Genomic DNA, 14,080 nt, shown 5'->3' on the forward strand with positions numbered 1-14,080 from the left:
AAGCAGCCACAACTGTCAGTAAGAGTGTCCATGATTGAGTCTTTAAGATAAAACTGTTCAGTTTGAGTGTCTGTTGCAGCTCCAGTCGCTAGCTGCAGCGAACTGAAAAGAGGAGCGACCCAGGGATGTGTGTGCTTTGGGGACCTTTAACAGAATGTGACTGGTGATTTGTTTAACACTTTTTTGGTTACTACATGACTCCATATGTGTTATTTCATAGTTTTGATGTCTTCACTATTATTCTACAATGTAGAAAATAGTAAAAATAAAGAAAAACCCTTGAATCCGTAGGCGTGTCCAAATGTTTGACTGGTACTGTATGTACAAGTATTATACACATGCGAATTAGAAATGTGTTTTTGGCATATCCCAACTTTCCCTGAGACACCCTCTGAGACTGGGATCATGGCCAGTGTCTGATAATATCAACGGCGACCCTGGAACAATTATGGTAAAGTGCCTTGCTCAAGGGCACATCGACCAATTGTTCACCTCGTCTGAGATTCGAACTAGCAACTGTTCAGTTATTGGGCCAACGCTCTAACCGCTAGGCTACTTGCCAAGTGTGTATGTTTATGTGTTTGTGCACTTGTGTTTTAATGTTTTAATGAATTTGTGCAGTTCACTAGCATTAAGATTCTCTTCGAAAGTGCCACTCACACATCATCTTGGATCATAACAACATGCTGAACAATCTGATAACAAGGTCATTTAGAGTCTCTTTACTTCATCACATGCGGTTCAACACTCCTATTATTGTACTAGTATGACTACTACATGCATGTACTTACTACATCTCATGGTAATATCATTCTACAAGGTAGTGAGTGACCAGGCAAATGTTATTGCAAATCTGACATGAAGTTACACTATGAATACAATACATTTTCTACATTTCAGAGTTTCTTCATAATACGGCAATCTTTCTGACATCGTTCCCACTGCAGTCCTACATCTGTTCCCACCAGGGAATACCAATTCATACTCCAAGCCAATCTCCCTCAGTATTTTCTTGACCTGGTCAAATTCCTTCTGCTAATGTTGAATATCTCCACAGTGGAGGGGAGGGGGTGTAAATACCGCTTTTGTCATGATGAATTGCATTGAGTTGATATAGCAACATCTATTTACCAGGGTGCAATTGAGACAATGGAACAAGGCCAGCAATGAATGTAAATAATTTTCTTACACACACACACACACACACACACACACACACACACACACACACACACACACACACACACACACACACACACATACATACATACATATTGATTGGCATTGAAATAATAATGTAGATTATAACACTGGATATCCCAAAAATAGTAAACCAAGACGCAGGTAACAAAAATCTGCACTATTTCTACATGACCTAAAACATGTATTAGTATTGGCCGGAATGGCAGAATGCAGGCGTGATAAAAATGGATTTCACTCTAGATACAGATTGAACATTAAGTCTCCGGTAACTGAACTTGAAATCACACCATAAGCTATTTGAAATCACACTTTGTGGTCTTTGCCTTATGGTTCTTATTTGATGTCATAAAATATAACTTCCACGAAATAAACACTACTAACGTTGTCTTAGATCAAACTTGATTAACAGGAACATTAATAGAATAAAAGACACATGAAATAATCTATCCACCAAAACAAGACATGGCTCTGTTCTGCAGCCCATGTGCTGCAGCCATCAATACAGTCCTCAGGCCACAAGCAGCTCCTCCCCAGTAAAAGTCAATAAAAAAGGTCACTTTGTACAACTATTTGTGTGATGAGGAGCATGCATCACTTGGGGGGCCTTTAGGGAGCTATGATGAGGTCTTAATGTTTGTTCATGACCAAAGAGTCGTGTTGACGTTGTAGCTTTAGCCATAGACAAACTGACGGGTCCAAAGAAAAGCTAGCTAAAGCATACTGTTAAATAAAACATCGAAAAAAACACCCTTTTTGCCAATGTTAGTTTTTAAAAACAGACATCGTACTAAAACAATTCTGGTCCAGGATGCTTTCTTTCCTACGGATGAGTACAGTGACACAGCATTATCCATGCATGCAGTTGTAACTCTATATGAAACCATAAAACCATCACCTAGAGCAGTGGTTCCCAACCTTTTTCGGTTACTGTACCACCAACCAGGAGCGGTGCGTGATTAAAAATCACTGGGGCTGCCTCCCGGGTGGCGCAGTGGTCTAAGGCACTGCATCACAGTGCTTGCTGTGCCACCAGAGACTCTGGGTTCGAGCCCAGGCTCTGTCACAGTCGGCAGCGACCGGGAGGTCCATGGGGCGATGCACAATTGGCCTAGCGTCGTCCGGGTTAGGGAGGGTTTGGCCGGTAGGGATATCCTTGTCTCATCGCACACTAGCGACCCCTGTGGCAGGCCGGACACAGTGCACGCTAACCAGGGTGCCAGGTGCACGGTGTTTCCTCCGACACATTGGTGCTTCAGGGTTGGATGAGCACTGTGTTAAGAAGCAGTGCGGCTTGGTTGGGTTGCGTTTCGGAGGACGCATGGCTTTTGACCTTCGTCTCTCCCGAGCCCGTATGGGAGTTGTAGCGATGAGACAAGATAGTAACTACTAACAATTGGATACCATGAAATTGGGGAGAAGCCTCCCCCATTTAAAAAAAAAGATTTTCTTTATTTTACTATTTTCTACATTGTAGAATAATAGTGAAGACATCAAAATGATGAAATAACACATATGGAATCATGTAGTAACCAAAAAAGTTCTAAACCCTGGAATGAGTAGGTGTGTCCAAACCGAGACAATAAGAAGACACAGGGGCAGAATAAATTCAACCACACCTGTTTCATCACAAAACCGGGCGAGCAACCGCGTCCAGTGAAGTCCACAAAGCATATTTCATGTACAGTAACAGACAGTTACATGCCAGATAGCATGGTCAAGCAAGTTCATGTTTCCGACCTTTTTGGACCACTAAACAACTATTGATTTAGAACCACAGAGTTACCGCAAGTCGCAAAGAAAACAGGAGCTGCCTCCACTATTCCAGCACCATGTATACTTCAACATTATCAAATCCCCTATGCTTAGTGTAATAAAGTGACAACTTAAAGATACTAAAAACGATTTAGTCCAATCAACGTAAGCTAAATATGATGTGGCTGTCCATGGTTCTCATTTCTGTGAGCATGTGTGCTTTCATGCAAGTAGAAAAACATGTTAATTCGCCCTACTTGTAGAGAAATGCCAATGCCATCCTCCTCTCTTCCATGTTAACAAAACATCTATCACTCAGTACACACTTTTATATTTTGCTGTCCTAGGCTACCTGGCTAAAATGCTTGCTCACTAACCTAACTTCCATTTATGGGCAATGTTAGCTAGTTAACATTAGCCTTCTACATCTAGCTATATATTGAACTTCCATCCTCTCTGGCCAGGGGCGCAACAATGTATGAATTAATGGTTGGATCAGAATCGCCATTATAATCATTGGCCAGTATGGAAAATTACGTAAAACCACAAGTCTAAATCCCTATTTCCATCCATAGCTAATTTAGGAAAGGGACAGTTTTAGCTACATAGCCACAGGAGGACAACAACACAACGAGATGCAACAATTCAAGTGCTGTTTCGCTCACTCGGATGCTTTCTCCTGTGAGATACAGTACATTCAGCCTCTTGCGAATTGAAGGAAAATTCTGAAACACAGAGACGAAAGAGAAATTATTTTTATTGGTCAATTTTGGGGGGAAGCCTGGCTTCCCTTGGCATCCAAGAATACACGCCATTGCCACCAACTGAATTCTGCTCTGCCCGCAATACTCCAGAATTGCCCCTTCATGTGCATTTTACCAGTAGGCCTATGGTCTCATGAGTCTTCTCACGTACCCACCGTGGAAAGGCCTGGTACCCCCAGCAGTCATAGTACCCCTGGTTGGGAACCACTGACCTCGAGTGTGTACTTGTTCAAGCAAAAACAAGGAATGTGTCTTTCCTCATCCAATAGTGTACCAGATTGTACAACACACAATGGTTCCCTATGAAGCTGATGGTCTGTGCAAGTCCTTGTTGTAAGAGATAGAGAAGGTGACCTTATGACAATCTTATCAATGAGAGCAAACCTAAATTAAATCATTTCCTGAGCTTTATAATTCTTAACAACATTTCCTTTTTAAAATTATATCTATTATAAATTTGTCTCAAAAGGTTTAATAATATTGCATTGGATGAATTAACTGTTGCTTTAAAATGGACCAAAGTGACCGGCTGTAAACTAGTAAATACAAGAATTACAGAATGTGACATCCATGGATAAATACATAATGCTTCATTAAATCTATAACTTTGATCTAAAAGAACACATCCTGTCATTTTCAGAGATGAACACTATGCACAATACTTTGTTCTCTCTTAATATGCCATTCATTTTCAATAAATCTGGAAATCATGTTGAACCCTTTTAGGAAATGATCCTACATAAATTTCAAAGCTAGTGTTTTTTTCACCTTAAATATGCCATGGAATGAAAGCAGTGGGGCTAATTACGAGCATTCTTAGCTGAATTAGCATTGGGGTGTTTGGTAAGACTCTGCTTGCCTTTGTCCTGATCCCGTACTTATTCCTCCAAAGGTCAGGGGTCACTTGGTTAATTAAGGGCCCAAATCGGACTTTAGACAAACCTATCTGAGGTTAATGTTTTCCCTTTTAAGGTCCAGCTGCTCCACCTGGTACCCCTAAGATAATTTTGTGTAGCTTTGTGTAGACTGTGCTAATCTAGTCACAGACATGCAAGCAGGTTAACCTTGCTCTGCAGTGCATAGTGCTAGGCAGGAACAGGCCTTTCATTTGTGGAATTTCAGTCAATGAAGAATGCCGTAAACTCAGACCCCAGAATCACAGAATCATCTTCCAGCTTGTCATGTCAAACACTTTAATGGGGGATATCCTAAACCTCTCAAAGAGCTAAATATTATACAGAGTATAGGCTAAGCAATGTTTATGTTGTATGTGGAGGGCAATGCCTTCAATGGTTGTATTATCTTGCAAGTGTGGACCCATGCCACACGTTCAGTATGAGGACAAGAGGGGAGCACTACTTCTATACCCACTGCTCTTTGTACTATTTGAACTACTCAACTACTTTAAAACTGTATTAAATGTTATTTTACATAATGGGATTAAAGCTTTATCACATTAGGAAGGTAACACATTTTCGTTCAAAGAATCAATTCTCTATGAATAATCTATATAAGCTGCCAGATTTCCACAAACAGCTGTCGCAATCAAAACAAGTGTTATTGACATAATCACATTTTACAGTGATATGAAACACTTGCACAGATACAACTAACTTTCACAAACAGAAACGGTTGACTTCCCAGATGGCAAAATCCTACATGCGTAGACTTCAATCACAACAACCACACGGATTCCAGTACAACGTGGACTAGGGCTTATTCTACTGCAAAATTATTACAACGCTTCCAGTAAATCTTCATTTTCAGAGCGTTCACAGATAATCCAGAGCCAAATCAGTCACCATGAATCAGTCTCGCCTGATCTCCTTAGAATGAGGTTCTGCCTCAGAAAAGTGTGAACACATTGGTAAAACAATTGTAAAATAATTCCCTGTTTTCACTGTTAATGGGTGGCAGTATGGCCTTTAGAAAAGCATGTCAGGTAGTTCAGGTAGTTCATGCTATAATGTACTACATCATTGTGTTCATATCTTTATCCTTTATGATTCTTATTCTCAAATCAATTTCACTTCAGAAATGAAAATGGTATATATTGTACAGTGATAACAATCACTCAATCAAGACGATTGTAGTGACAATGTTGGAAACAACAGGAAAATGTTCATGTTTTAAGGAAAAGACAACGGAGAAATATCTATCCAGTCATGCAAACTGCTTGACATATGATGTTTCGGATAGTTCTTCAATATAGAACACTTTCCATTTACATCTGGAACGGTTTTTATTTATTTTTTAGAATATGCACGTTTTGATATTAATAATACTATTTCTAAAGAAAGATAAATAAATGTAATGCAATCTAAAACACTTACCAAATGATCTTTATTTTGCTGGGTGTACTCTCATTAAGTATTGTATAGTAGTGCGTTGTGGTAGTTATCACACTGTCTCCATTAGTTCAGAAAATGTACAAGTCTCGAGTCCCCAAGAGCAGACTAACAATGAATCAAAGCTATGAAAATATGTGAATTTAGCTCAGCAAATAGGATTAAAGATGGCTATGTCCAAATGGCTGGAAGCACAGCATGCATTACAGAGGAATTCTTTCAGGAAAGATAATCCCCATGTGCGTTTTAACTCACTTCACTCATCCCCACGTTTTTACACCCTATCATAGTAAACCATGTTTGATCGACTGTCCAGAAGACTTATGATCAAGTTGCCAATATAGAGTCAGCAAACCCACAGTACCTTCGACAAACAAAACATCTGATGATGTATGCCTGCATCTATAGGCGACAGTGAGAGCTCTGGAAGTCAGAGTGAGGAGTGGCATTGTTGTCACAGTTGTCAGATCACAGAGAAGCCAGTCAGGAAGTGGGTGTGTCATCTGTGTCATTAGGTGTGAGGATGATACTAATTGCTTACCTTCAGCACCTCCATGGGCAGCTGGGATGCGGGGGGCAGGCTGGGAGGAGCGCTGACATTGATGGCCGGTGTTTGGCCGTGCGTGCGATTGTGGGCAGCGGTGATGTTGGGGTACTGCGAGGTGGAGGAGGCCTGGCGCCTCTGCTGCTCCCGCCGCTCCTGCTCCTGGAGCTGCTCTCGCATCAACTGCTGCCGCAGCAGGATCCGTGATGTCGTGGTCGAGGAGCCCAATGGGGGCTTGGAAGATGAGCATGGCTGGTCTGAAGGATTACTGCAGGACGGCGAGACAGACGCCAGGCAGGGCATCAGGAAAGAAGAGGGTGAGGAGGGGGGTAAGACAATGAGGGGTAAGGAGTGGAAGAAAGGTTAGAGAAAAGAGAGGTGCATTGAACCATTATGATCTACAGTACTGGGATCAGGAAGAAGCCACATCACAGTGAGAAAAGATACAAATGTCTTCTAAATGTGTCCTAGATGTTACACAGAACTGCTGGTCTGCAAGTTGGAGTGTCCTTTCTGCAGCAGAATACTGCACACCCTCCCTCCTTACTGAGGAGGAATTTTAGCCCCAATCACTCAGTCATATACAATTGAAGTCGGAGGTTTACATACACCTTAGCCAAATATTTAAACTCAGTTTAAAAAACATTCTGACATATTATCCAAGTAAAAATTCCCTGTTTTAGGTCAGTTAGGTTCACCACTTTATTTTAAGAATGTGAAATGCCAGAGTAATAGTAGGGAGAAGGATTTATTTCAGATTTGATTTCTTTCATCACATTCCCAGTGGGTCAGACATTTACATACACTCAATTAGTATTTGGTAGCATTGCCTTTAAATTGTTTAACTTGGTTCAAACGTTTTGGGAAGCTTTCCACAATAAGTTGGGTGAATTTTGGCCCATTCCTCCTGACAGTGCTGGTGAAACTGAGTCAGGTTTGTCGGCCTCCTTGCTCGCACACACTTTTTCAGTTCTGCTCACAAATGTTCTGTTGGATTGAGGTCAGGGCTTTGTGATGGACACTCCAATACCTTGACTTTGTTGTCCTTAAGACATTTGCCACAACTTTGGTAGTACGACCAAGCTTTAACTTGCTGACCGATGTCTTGAGATGTAGCTTCAATATATCCACGTAATTTTCCTTCCTCATCATGCCATCTATTTTGTGAAGTGCACCAGTCCCTCCTCTGCAGCAAAGCACCCCCACAACATGATGCTGCCACACCCGTGCTTCACAGTTGGGATGGTGTTCTTCGGCTTGCAAGCCTCCCCCTTTTTCCTCCAAACATAATGATGGTCATTATGGCCAAACAGTTCTATTATTGTTTCATCAGACCAGAGGACATTTCTCCAAAAAGTACAATCTTTGTCCCCATGTGCAGTTGCAAACCGTAGTCTGGGTTTTTTATGGCGGTTTTGGAGAGTGGCTTCTTCCTTACTGAGCGGCCTTTCAGGTTATGTCGATATAGGACTCGTTTTACTGTGGATATAGATACTTTTGTACAGGTTTCCTCCAGCATCTTCACAAGGTCCTTTGCTGTTGTTCTGGGATTAATTTGCACTTTACACACCAAAGTACGTTCATCTCTAGGAGACAGAACGCGTCTCCTTCCTGAGCAATGTGATGGCTGCTTGATCCCATGGTGTTTATACTTGCGTACTATTATAATAATAATAATAATATATCCCATTTAGCAGACGCTTTTGTCCAAAGCGACTTACAAGTCGGCTGGGGCCACTACTTTTACATATGGGTGGCCCCAGCGGGAATCGAACCCACGACGCTTGGCGTTGCAAGCGCCATGCTCTACCGACTGAGCCACACACTATTGTTTGTAGAGATGAACATGGTACCTTCAGGCCTTTGTAAATTGCTCCCAAGGATGAACCAGGTCTTTCTGAGGTCTTGGCTGATTTCTTTTGATTTTTCCATGATGTCAAGCAAAGAGGCACTGAGTTTGAAGGTAGGCCTTGAAATACATCCACAGGTACACCTCCAATTGACTCAAATTATGTCAATTAGCCTATCAGAAGCTTCTAAAGCCATGACATCATGTTCTGGAATTTTCCAAGCTGTTTAAAGGCACAGTCAACTTAGTGTATGTAAATGTCTTACCCACTGGAATTGTGATACAGTGAATTATAAATTAAATAATCCGTCTGTAAACAATTGTTGGAAAAATTACTTGCATCATGCACAAAGTAGATGTCCTAACCGACTTGCCAATACTATAGTTTGTTAACAAGAAATGTATGGAGGGGTTGAAAAACGAGTTTCAATGACTCCATCCAAAGTGTATGTAAACTTCTGACTTCAATTTTATATGACCCCCCCCCCCCTCCCTCCCGCCTGCCTGCTCTCCCACGCCATGTCCAACCTCGGGTCAGCCACGGCCAGCCCTATAAGGGACTGTGTTGTGGGGGCCAGCCCTATAAGGGACTGTGTTGTGGGGGCCAGCCCTATAAGGGGCTGTGTTGTGGGGGCCAGCCCTATAAGGGACTGTGTTGTGGGGGCCAGCCCTATAAGGGACTGTGTTGTGGGGGCCAGCCCTATAAGGGACTGTGTTGTGGGGGCCAGCCCTATAAGGGACTGTGTTGTGGGGGCCAGCTCTATAAGGGACTGTGTTTATGGGGGCCAGCCCTATAAGGGACTGTGTTGTGGGGGCCAGCCCTATAAGGGACTGTGTTGTGGGGGTATAAAGTTGTTTGATGCCAATATCTCGCCATGCTCAGAATCACAATGGCTTGATCTTGCCTCCATTTATCACAGCAGCGCAGACAGGGCCTGCCATGATATTAGACAAATATTATTAAGACTTTGAACCCCTCGCCCATATATTAGGAGCTAAATTGCCTCGATGCCGTTATGTGGGGAGAATGTATGGGCTTCCGTCACCTTCAAAGTAATTACACACTAAACGGGAAGCGTGGATGGGCATTCTGCAATGAGGGAAGTAGCGGAGAAGCGGAGGAGTGGGGGTGAGAACGGAGGGAATAGGGGAGGTGAAAGAGGAAGAGAGCGAAAGATTTGCGATCGGTGATATGTGCTTGTTACTAGAGGTCGACCGATTAATGGGAATGGCCGATTAATTAGGGCCGATTTCAAGTTTTCATAACAATCGGAAATCGGTATTTTTGGACACAGATTTAAAACATATACAGTGGGGAGAACAAGTATTTGATACACTGCCGATTTTGCAGGTTTTCCTACTTACTAAGCATGTAAAGGTCTGCAATTTTTTGATCATAGGTACACTTCAACTGTGAGAGACGGAATCTAAAACAAAACTCCCGAAAATCATATTGTATGATTTTTAAGTAATTCATTTGCATTTTATTGCATGACATAAGTATTTGATACATCAGAAAAGCAGAACTTAATATTTGGTACAGAAACCTTTGTTTGCATTAAAGAGATCATACGTTTCCTGTAGTTCTTGACCAGGTTTGAACATGTTTTTTTTACACCTTTATTTAATCTTTATTTAACTAGGCAAGTCAGTTAAGAACGGCCTTGGAACGGTGGGTTAACTGCCTTGTTCAGGGGCAGAAAAACAGATTTTTACCTTGTCAGCTTAGGGATTCAAATCTTGCAACCTTACAGTTAACTAGTCCAATGCTCTAACCACCTGCCTCTCATTGCACTCCACGAGGAGCCTGCCTGTTATGCGAATGCAGTAAGCCAAGGTAAGTTGCTAGCTAGCATTAAACGTATCTTATAAGAAACAATCAATCAATCACTAGTTAACTACACATGGTTGATGATATTACTAGTTTATCTAGTGTGTCCTGTGTTGCATATAATTGATGCGGTGCGTATCGTTGCTCAAATGTGTACCTAATAGAGGTCAGCCGATTAATCGGAATGGCCGATTAATTAGGGCCGATTTCAAGTTTTCATAACAATCGGAAATCGTTTTTTTTTTTTTTTACACCTTTATTTAATCTTTATTTAACTAGGCAAGTCAGTTAAGAATAGATTCTTATTTTCAATGACGGCCTAGAAACGAGGCAGAACGACAGATCTTTACCTTGTCAGCTCGGGGGATCCAATCTTGAAACCTTACAGTTAACTAGTCCAACGCTCTAACCACCTGCCTCAAGAGGAGCCCGCCTGTTACGTGAAAGCAGTAAGCCAAGGTAAGTTTCTAGCTAGCATTAAACGTATCTTATAAAAAACAATCAATCAACGACTGTCATTGCACCAATGTGTACTTAACCATAAACATCAATGCCTTTCTTATTATCAATACACAAGTATATATTTTTAAACCTGCATGTTTAGCTAAAAGAAATCCAGGTTAGCAGGCAATATTAACCAAGTGAAATTGTGTCATTTCTCTTGCGTTCATTGCAAGCAGAGTCAGGGTATATGCAACACTTTAGGCCACCTGGCTCTTTGCGAACTAATTTGCCAGAATTGTACGTAATTATGACATAACATTGAAGGTTGTGCAATGTAACAGGACTATTTAGACTCATGGATGCCACCCGTTAGATAAAATACGTAACGGAATAAACGTTTCCGGATTTGACCGAAGGCTCGAATTTCTGTGTGTTTATTATAGCTAAGTCTATGATTTGATATTTGATAGAGCAGTCTGACTGAGGAGTGGTAGGCAGCAGCAGGCTCGTAATAGTCAAAGGTATATGGTTTAGAGAGAAATAGTCGACGCGTTATAATTCCTGTAATAACCTGGGACTGAACTTGAAAGGGGTTCCTTTGTTATTTTACCATTCATGTCTTCCAAACAGAATGTCTTGATCTACTTCAAATAAGGTCTGTTTCGTGCATGCTTAAACCGCCTCGGCGTTTTGATACCCGTGTAAATCTCACAGGATAAGGTAACGTTTGTCAAAATATTTTCATAAATCCACTCTTCGCTTATATTTAGCCAATATTGATCAGAGTTACCTTATCCTATGGATATCTACACAGTTATAAAATTGGCAAGGTGGTGTAAGCCCACATGAAACACAGACCTTATTTTAAGTGAATCTAAAAATATCTTATGGAATAAATTAATGAAGGAACCGCTTTTCAGATTTTGCTCGAAGGTGTCATGGGAATTATGACTCGCACTTTGGTAGTCAATTCATACCATGTCCATTATTAAAATAGGATTTACTGCATATAGAAATTACAGTTTTTGTTTTCAACATTCGTCACAGGTAACTTAAACTCTATTTTTATTCAAACAGTTGAGAGTATTTGTCCCCTAAGAAGACTCTTCAGTATCATTGTCACTTCAGAGCTGTGTGTGTTTTACAGATGGCAGAGAAAAGCAGAGCACCAGTGTGGGACTGTTACATGGAATTGGCACCAGGGAAAGCAAGGTGTCTTATTTGTCATAAAGATGTAAGCATGGGGTCAGCAACGGCTAAATCAAAACATACCACCAACCTGTGGAATCACCCATCCAATAGCCCATATGTATTATATTAAGTTAAAATAAAAGTGTTCATTGTCCATTCAGTATTGTTGCAATTGTCATTATTACAAAAATGTGTGTCTATACAGTATATATACATTTCAAAAAAATTGGCCGATTAATCGGTATCAGCTTTTTTTGTCCTCCAATAAATCAGTATATGCGATGAAAAATCATAATCGATCGACCTCTAGTACCTAACCATAAACATCAATGCCTTTCTTAAAATCAATACACAGAAGTATATATTTTTAAACTTGCATATTTAGCTAAAATAAATCCAGGTTAGCAGGCAATATTAACCAGTTGAAATTGTGTCACTTCTCTTGCGTTCATTGCACGCAGAGTCAGTGTATATGCAACAGTTTGGGCCGCCTAATTTAACAGGATTTTACGCAATTATGACATAACATTGAAGGTTGTGCAATGTAACAGCAATATTTAGACTTATGGATGCCACCCATTAGATAAAATACGCAACGGTTCCGTATTTCACTGAAAGAATAAACGTCTTGTTTTCGAGATGATAGTTTCCAGATTTGACCATATTAATGACCTAAGGCTCGTATTTCTGTGTGTTACTATATTATAATTAAGTCAATGATTTGATAGAGCAATCTGACTGAGCGGTGGTAGGCACCAGCAGGCTCGTAAGCATTCATTCAAACAGCACTTTACTGCGTTTGCCATTAGCTGTTTATGACTTCAAGCCTAGCAACTCCCGAGATTAGGCTGGTGTAAACGATGTGAAATGGCTAGCTAGTTAGCGGGGTGTGCGCTAATAGCATTTCAAACGTCACTCGCTCTGAGACTTGGAGTGGTTGTTCCCCTTGCTCTGCATGGGTAACGCTGCTTCAAGCACAGGTGGGAGCGAGGAGAGGGATGGAATATATACTGTTACACTGGCAATACTAAAGTGCCTATAAGAACAGCCAATAGTCAAAGGTTAATGAAATACAAATGGTTTAGAGAGAAATAGTCCTATAATTCCTATAATAACTACAACCTAAAACGTCTTACCTGGGAATATTGAAGACTCATGTTAAAAGGAACCACCAGGTTTCATTTGTTCTCATGTTCTGAGCAAGGAACTTAAACGTTTGCTTTCTTACATGGCACATATTGCACTTCTACTTTCTTCTCCAACACTTTGTTTTTGCATTATTTAAACCAAATTGAACATGTTTCATTATTTATTTGAGGCTAAATTGATTTTATTGATGTATTATATTAAGTTCAAATAAGTGTTCATTCAGTATTGTTGTAATTATCATTATTACAAATAAATAAATAAACAAACAAAAAAAATTGGCCAATTAATCGGTATCAGGTTTTTTTGGGGGGGCCCTCCAATAATCGGTATCGGCGTTGAAAAATTATAAATCCGCCGACCTCTACTTCTTACAGTTTCCATTTTTTTTGCGCAGCACATTATTCATTCATCAGGTCAGGCAAACCTGAGTATGGACCCATTAGCATGCCTAGAGAGACCTAACATCTGTTGTTAAGTTCAAGCAGGCAATACAGTGCCATGTTTGCAATCTTGTCCTCTTCAGATGTTCGGCCTACAGTTATACACTTCAAACACTTGGCCAGCGCTGCTTTTTTCACTCTCTCCAACTCTCTCTCTTTCTTGTCTCTCGTTCTCTCTCTCTCGTTCGCTCTCTCTCGTTCGCTCTCTCAACTGAACTGCACCGATACCCTCTTCACATTGACTTCATTCTTTTCTCTGGCATGTGCTGCTGGTCTCATCTCCCTCTCTCCTATGTATTAGTATCCATCTACGTGCATGCTAACCAATTATGAGATTTGACTACCTTTCAATGGATCATGCTCATCCTAGGCCTACCGTATCACATGTCACGCAGACAGCTAGATCCCTGAACAGGTTAGCATCTCACCATCTCACAGGCTGAAAGGACACCATGTTAACTCTCTCTCTCACACACACACACACACACACACACACACACACACACACACACACACACACACACACACACACACACACACACACACACACACACACACACACACA

The 14,080-nt window shown here is 41.0% G+C and overlaps 1 protein-coding gene across 3 annotated transcripts in view; it reads right to left on the minus strand.

Annotated features, from left to right (window-relative positions):
- Positions 1-14,080, minus strand: part of LOC135528228 (microphthalmia-associated transcription factor-like) — a 39,653-nt gene that overhangs the window by 10,782 nt on the left and 14,791 nt on the right. For all 3 annotated transcript variants that reach the window (XM_064957174.1, XM_064957173.1, XM_064957172.1), the window contains exon 2: positions 6,609-6,879. In XM_064957174.1, the coding sequence (XP_064813246.1) occupies positions 6,609-6,879 (271 nt within the window). The remainder of the gene's footprint in view (positions 1-6,608; positions 6,880-14,080) is intronic.

This window comes from Oncorhynchus masou, chromosome 33, assembly GCF_036934945.1.
Source record: "Oncorhynchus masou masou isolate Uvic2021 chromosome 33, UVic_Omas_1.1, whole genome shotgun sequence".
In the NCBI taxonomy this organism is placed as follows: domain Eukaryota; kingdom Metazoa; phylum Chordata; class Actinopteri; order Salmoniformes; family Salmonidae; genus Oncorhynchus; species Oncorhynchus masou.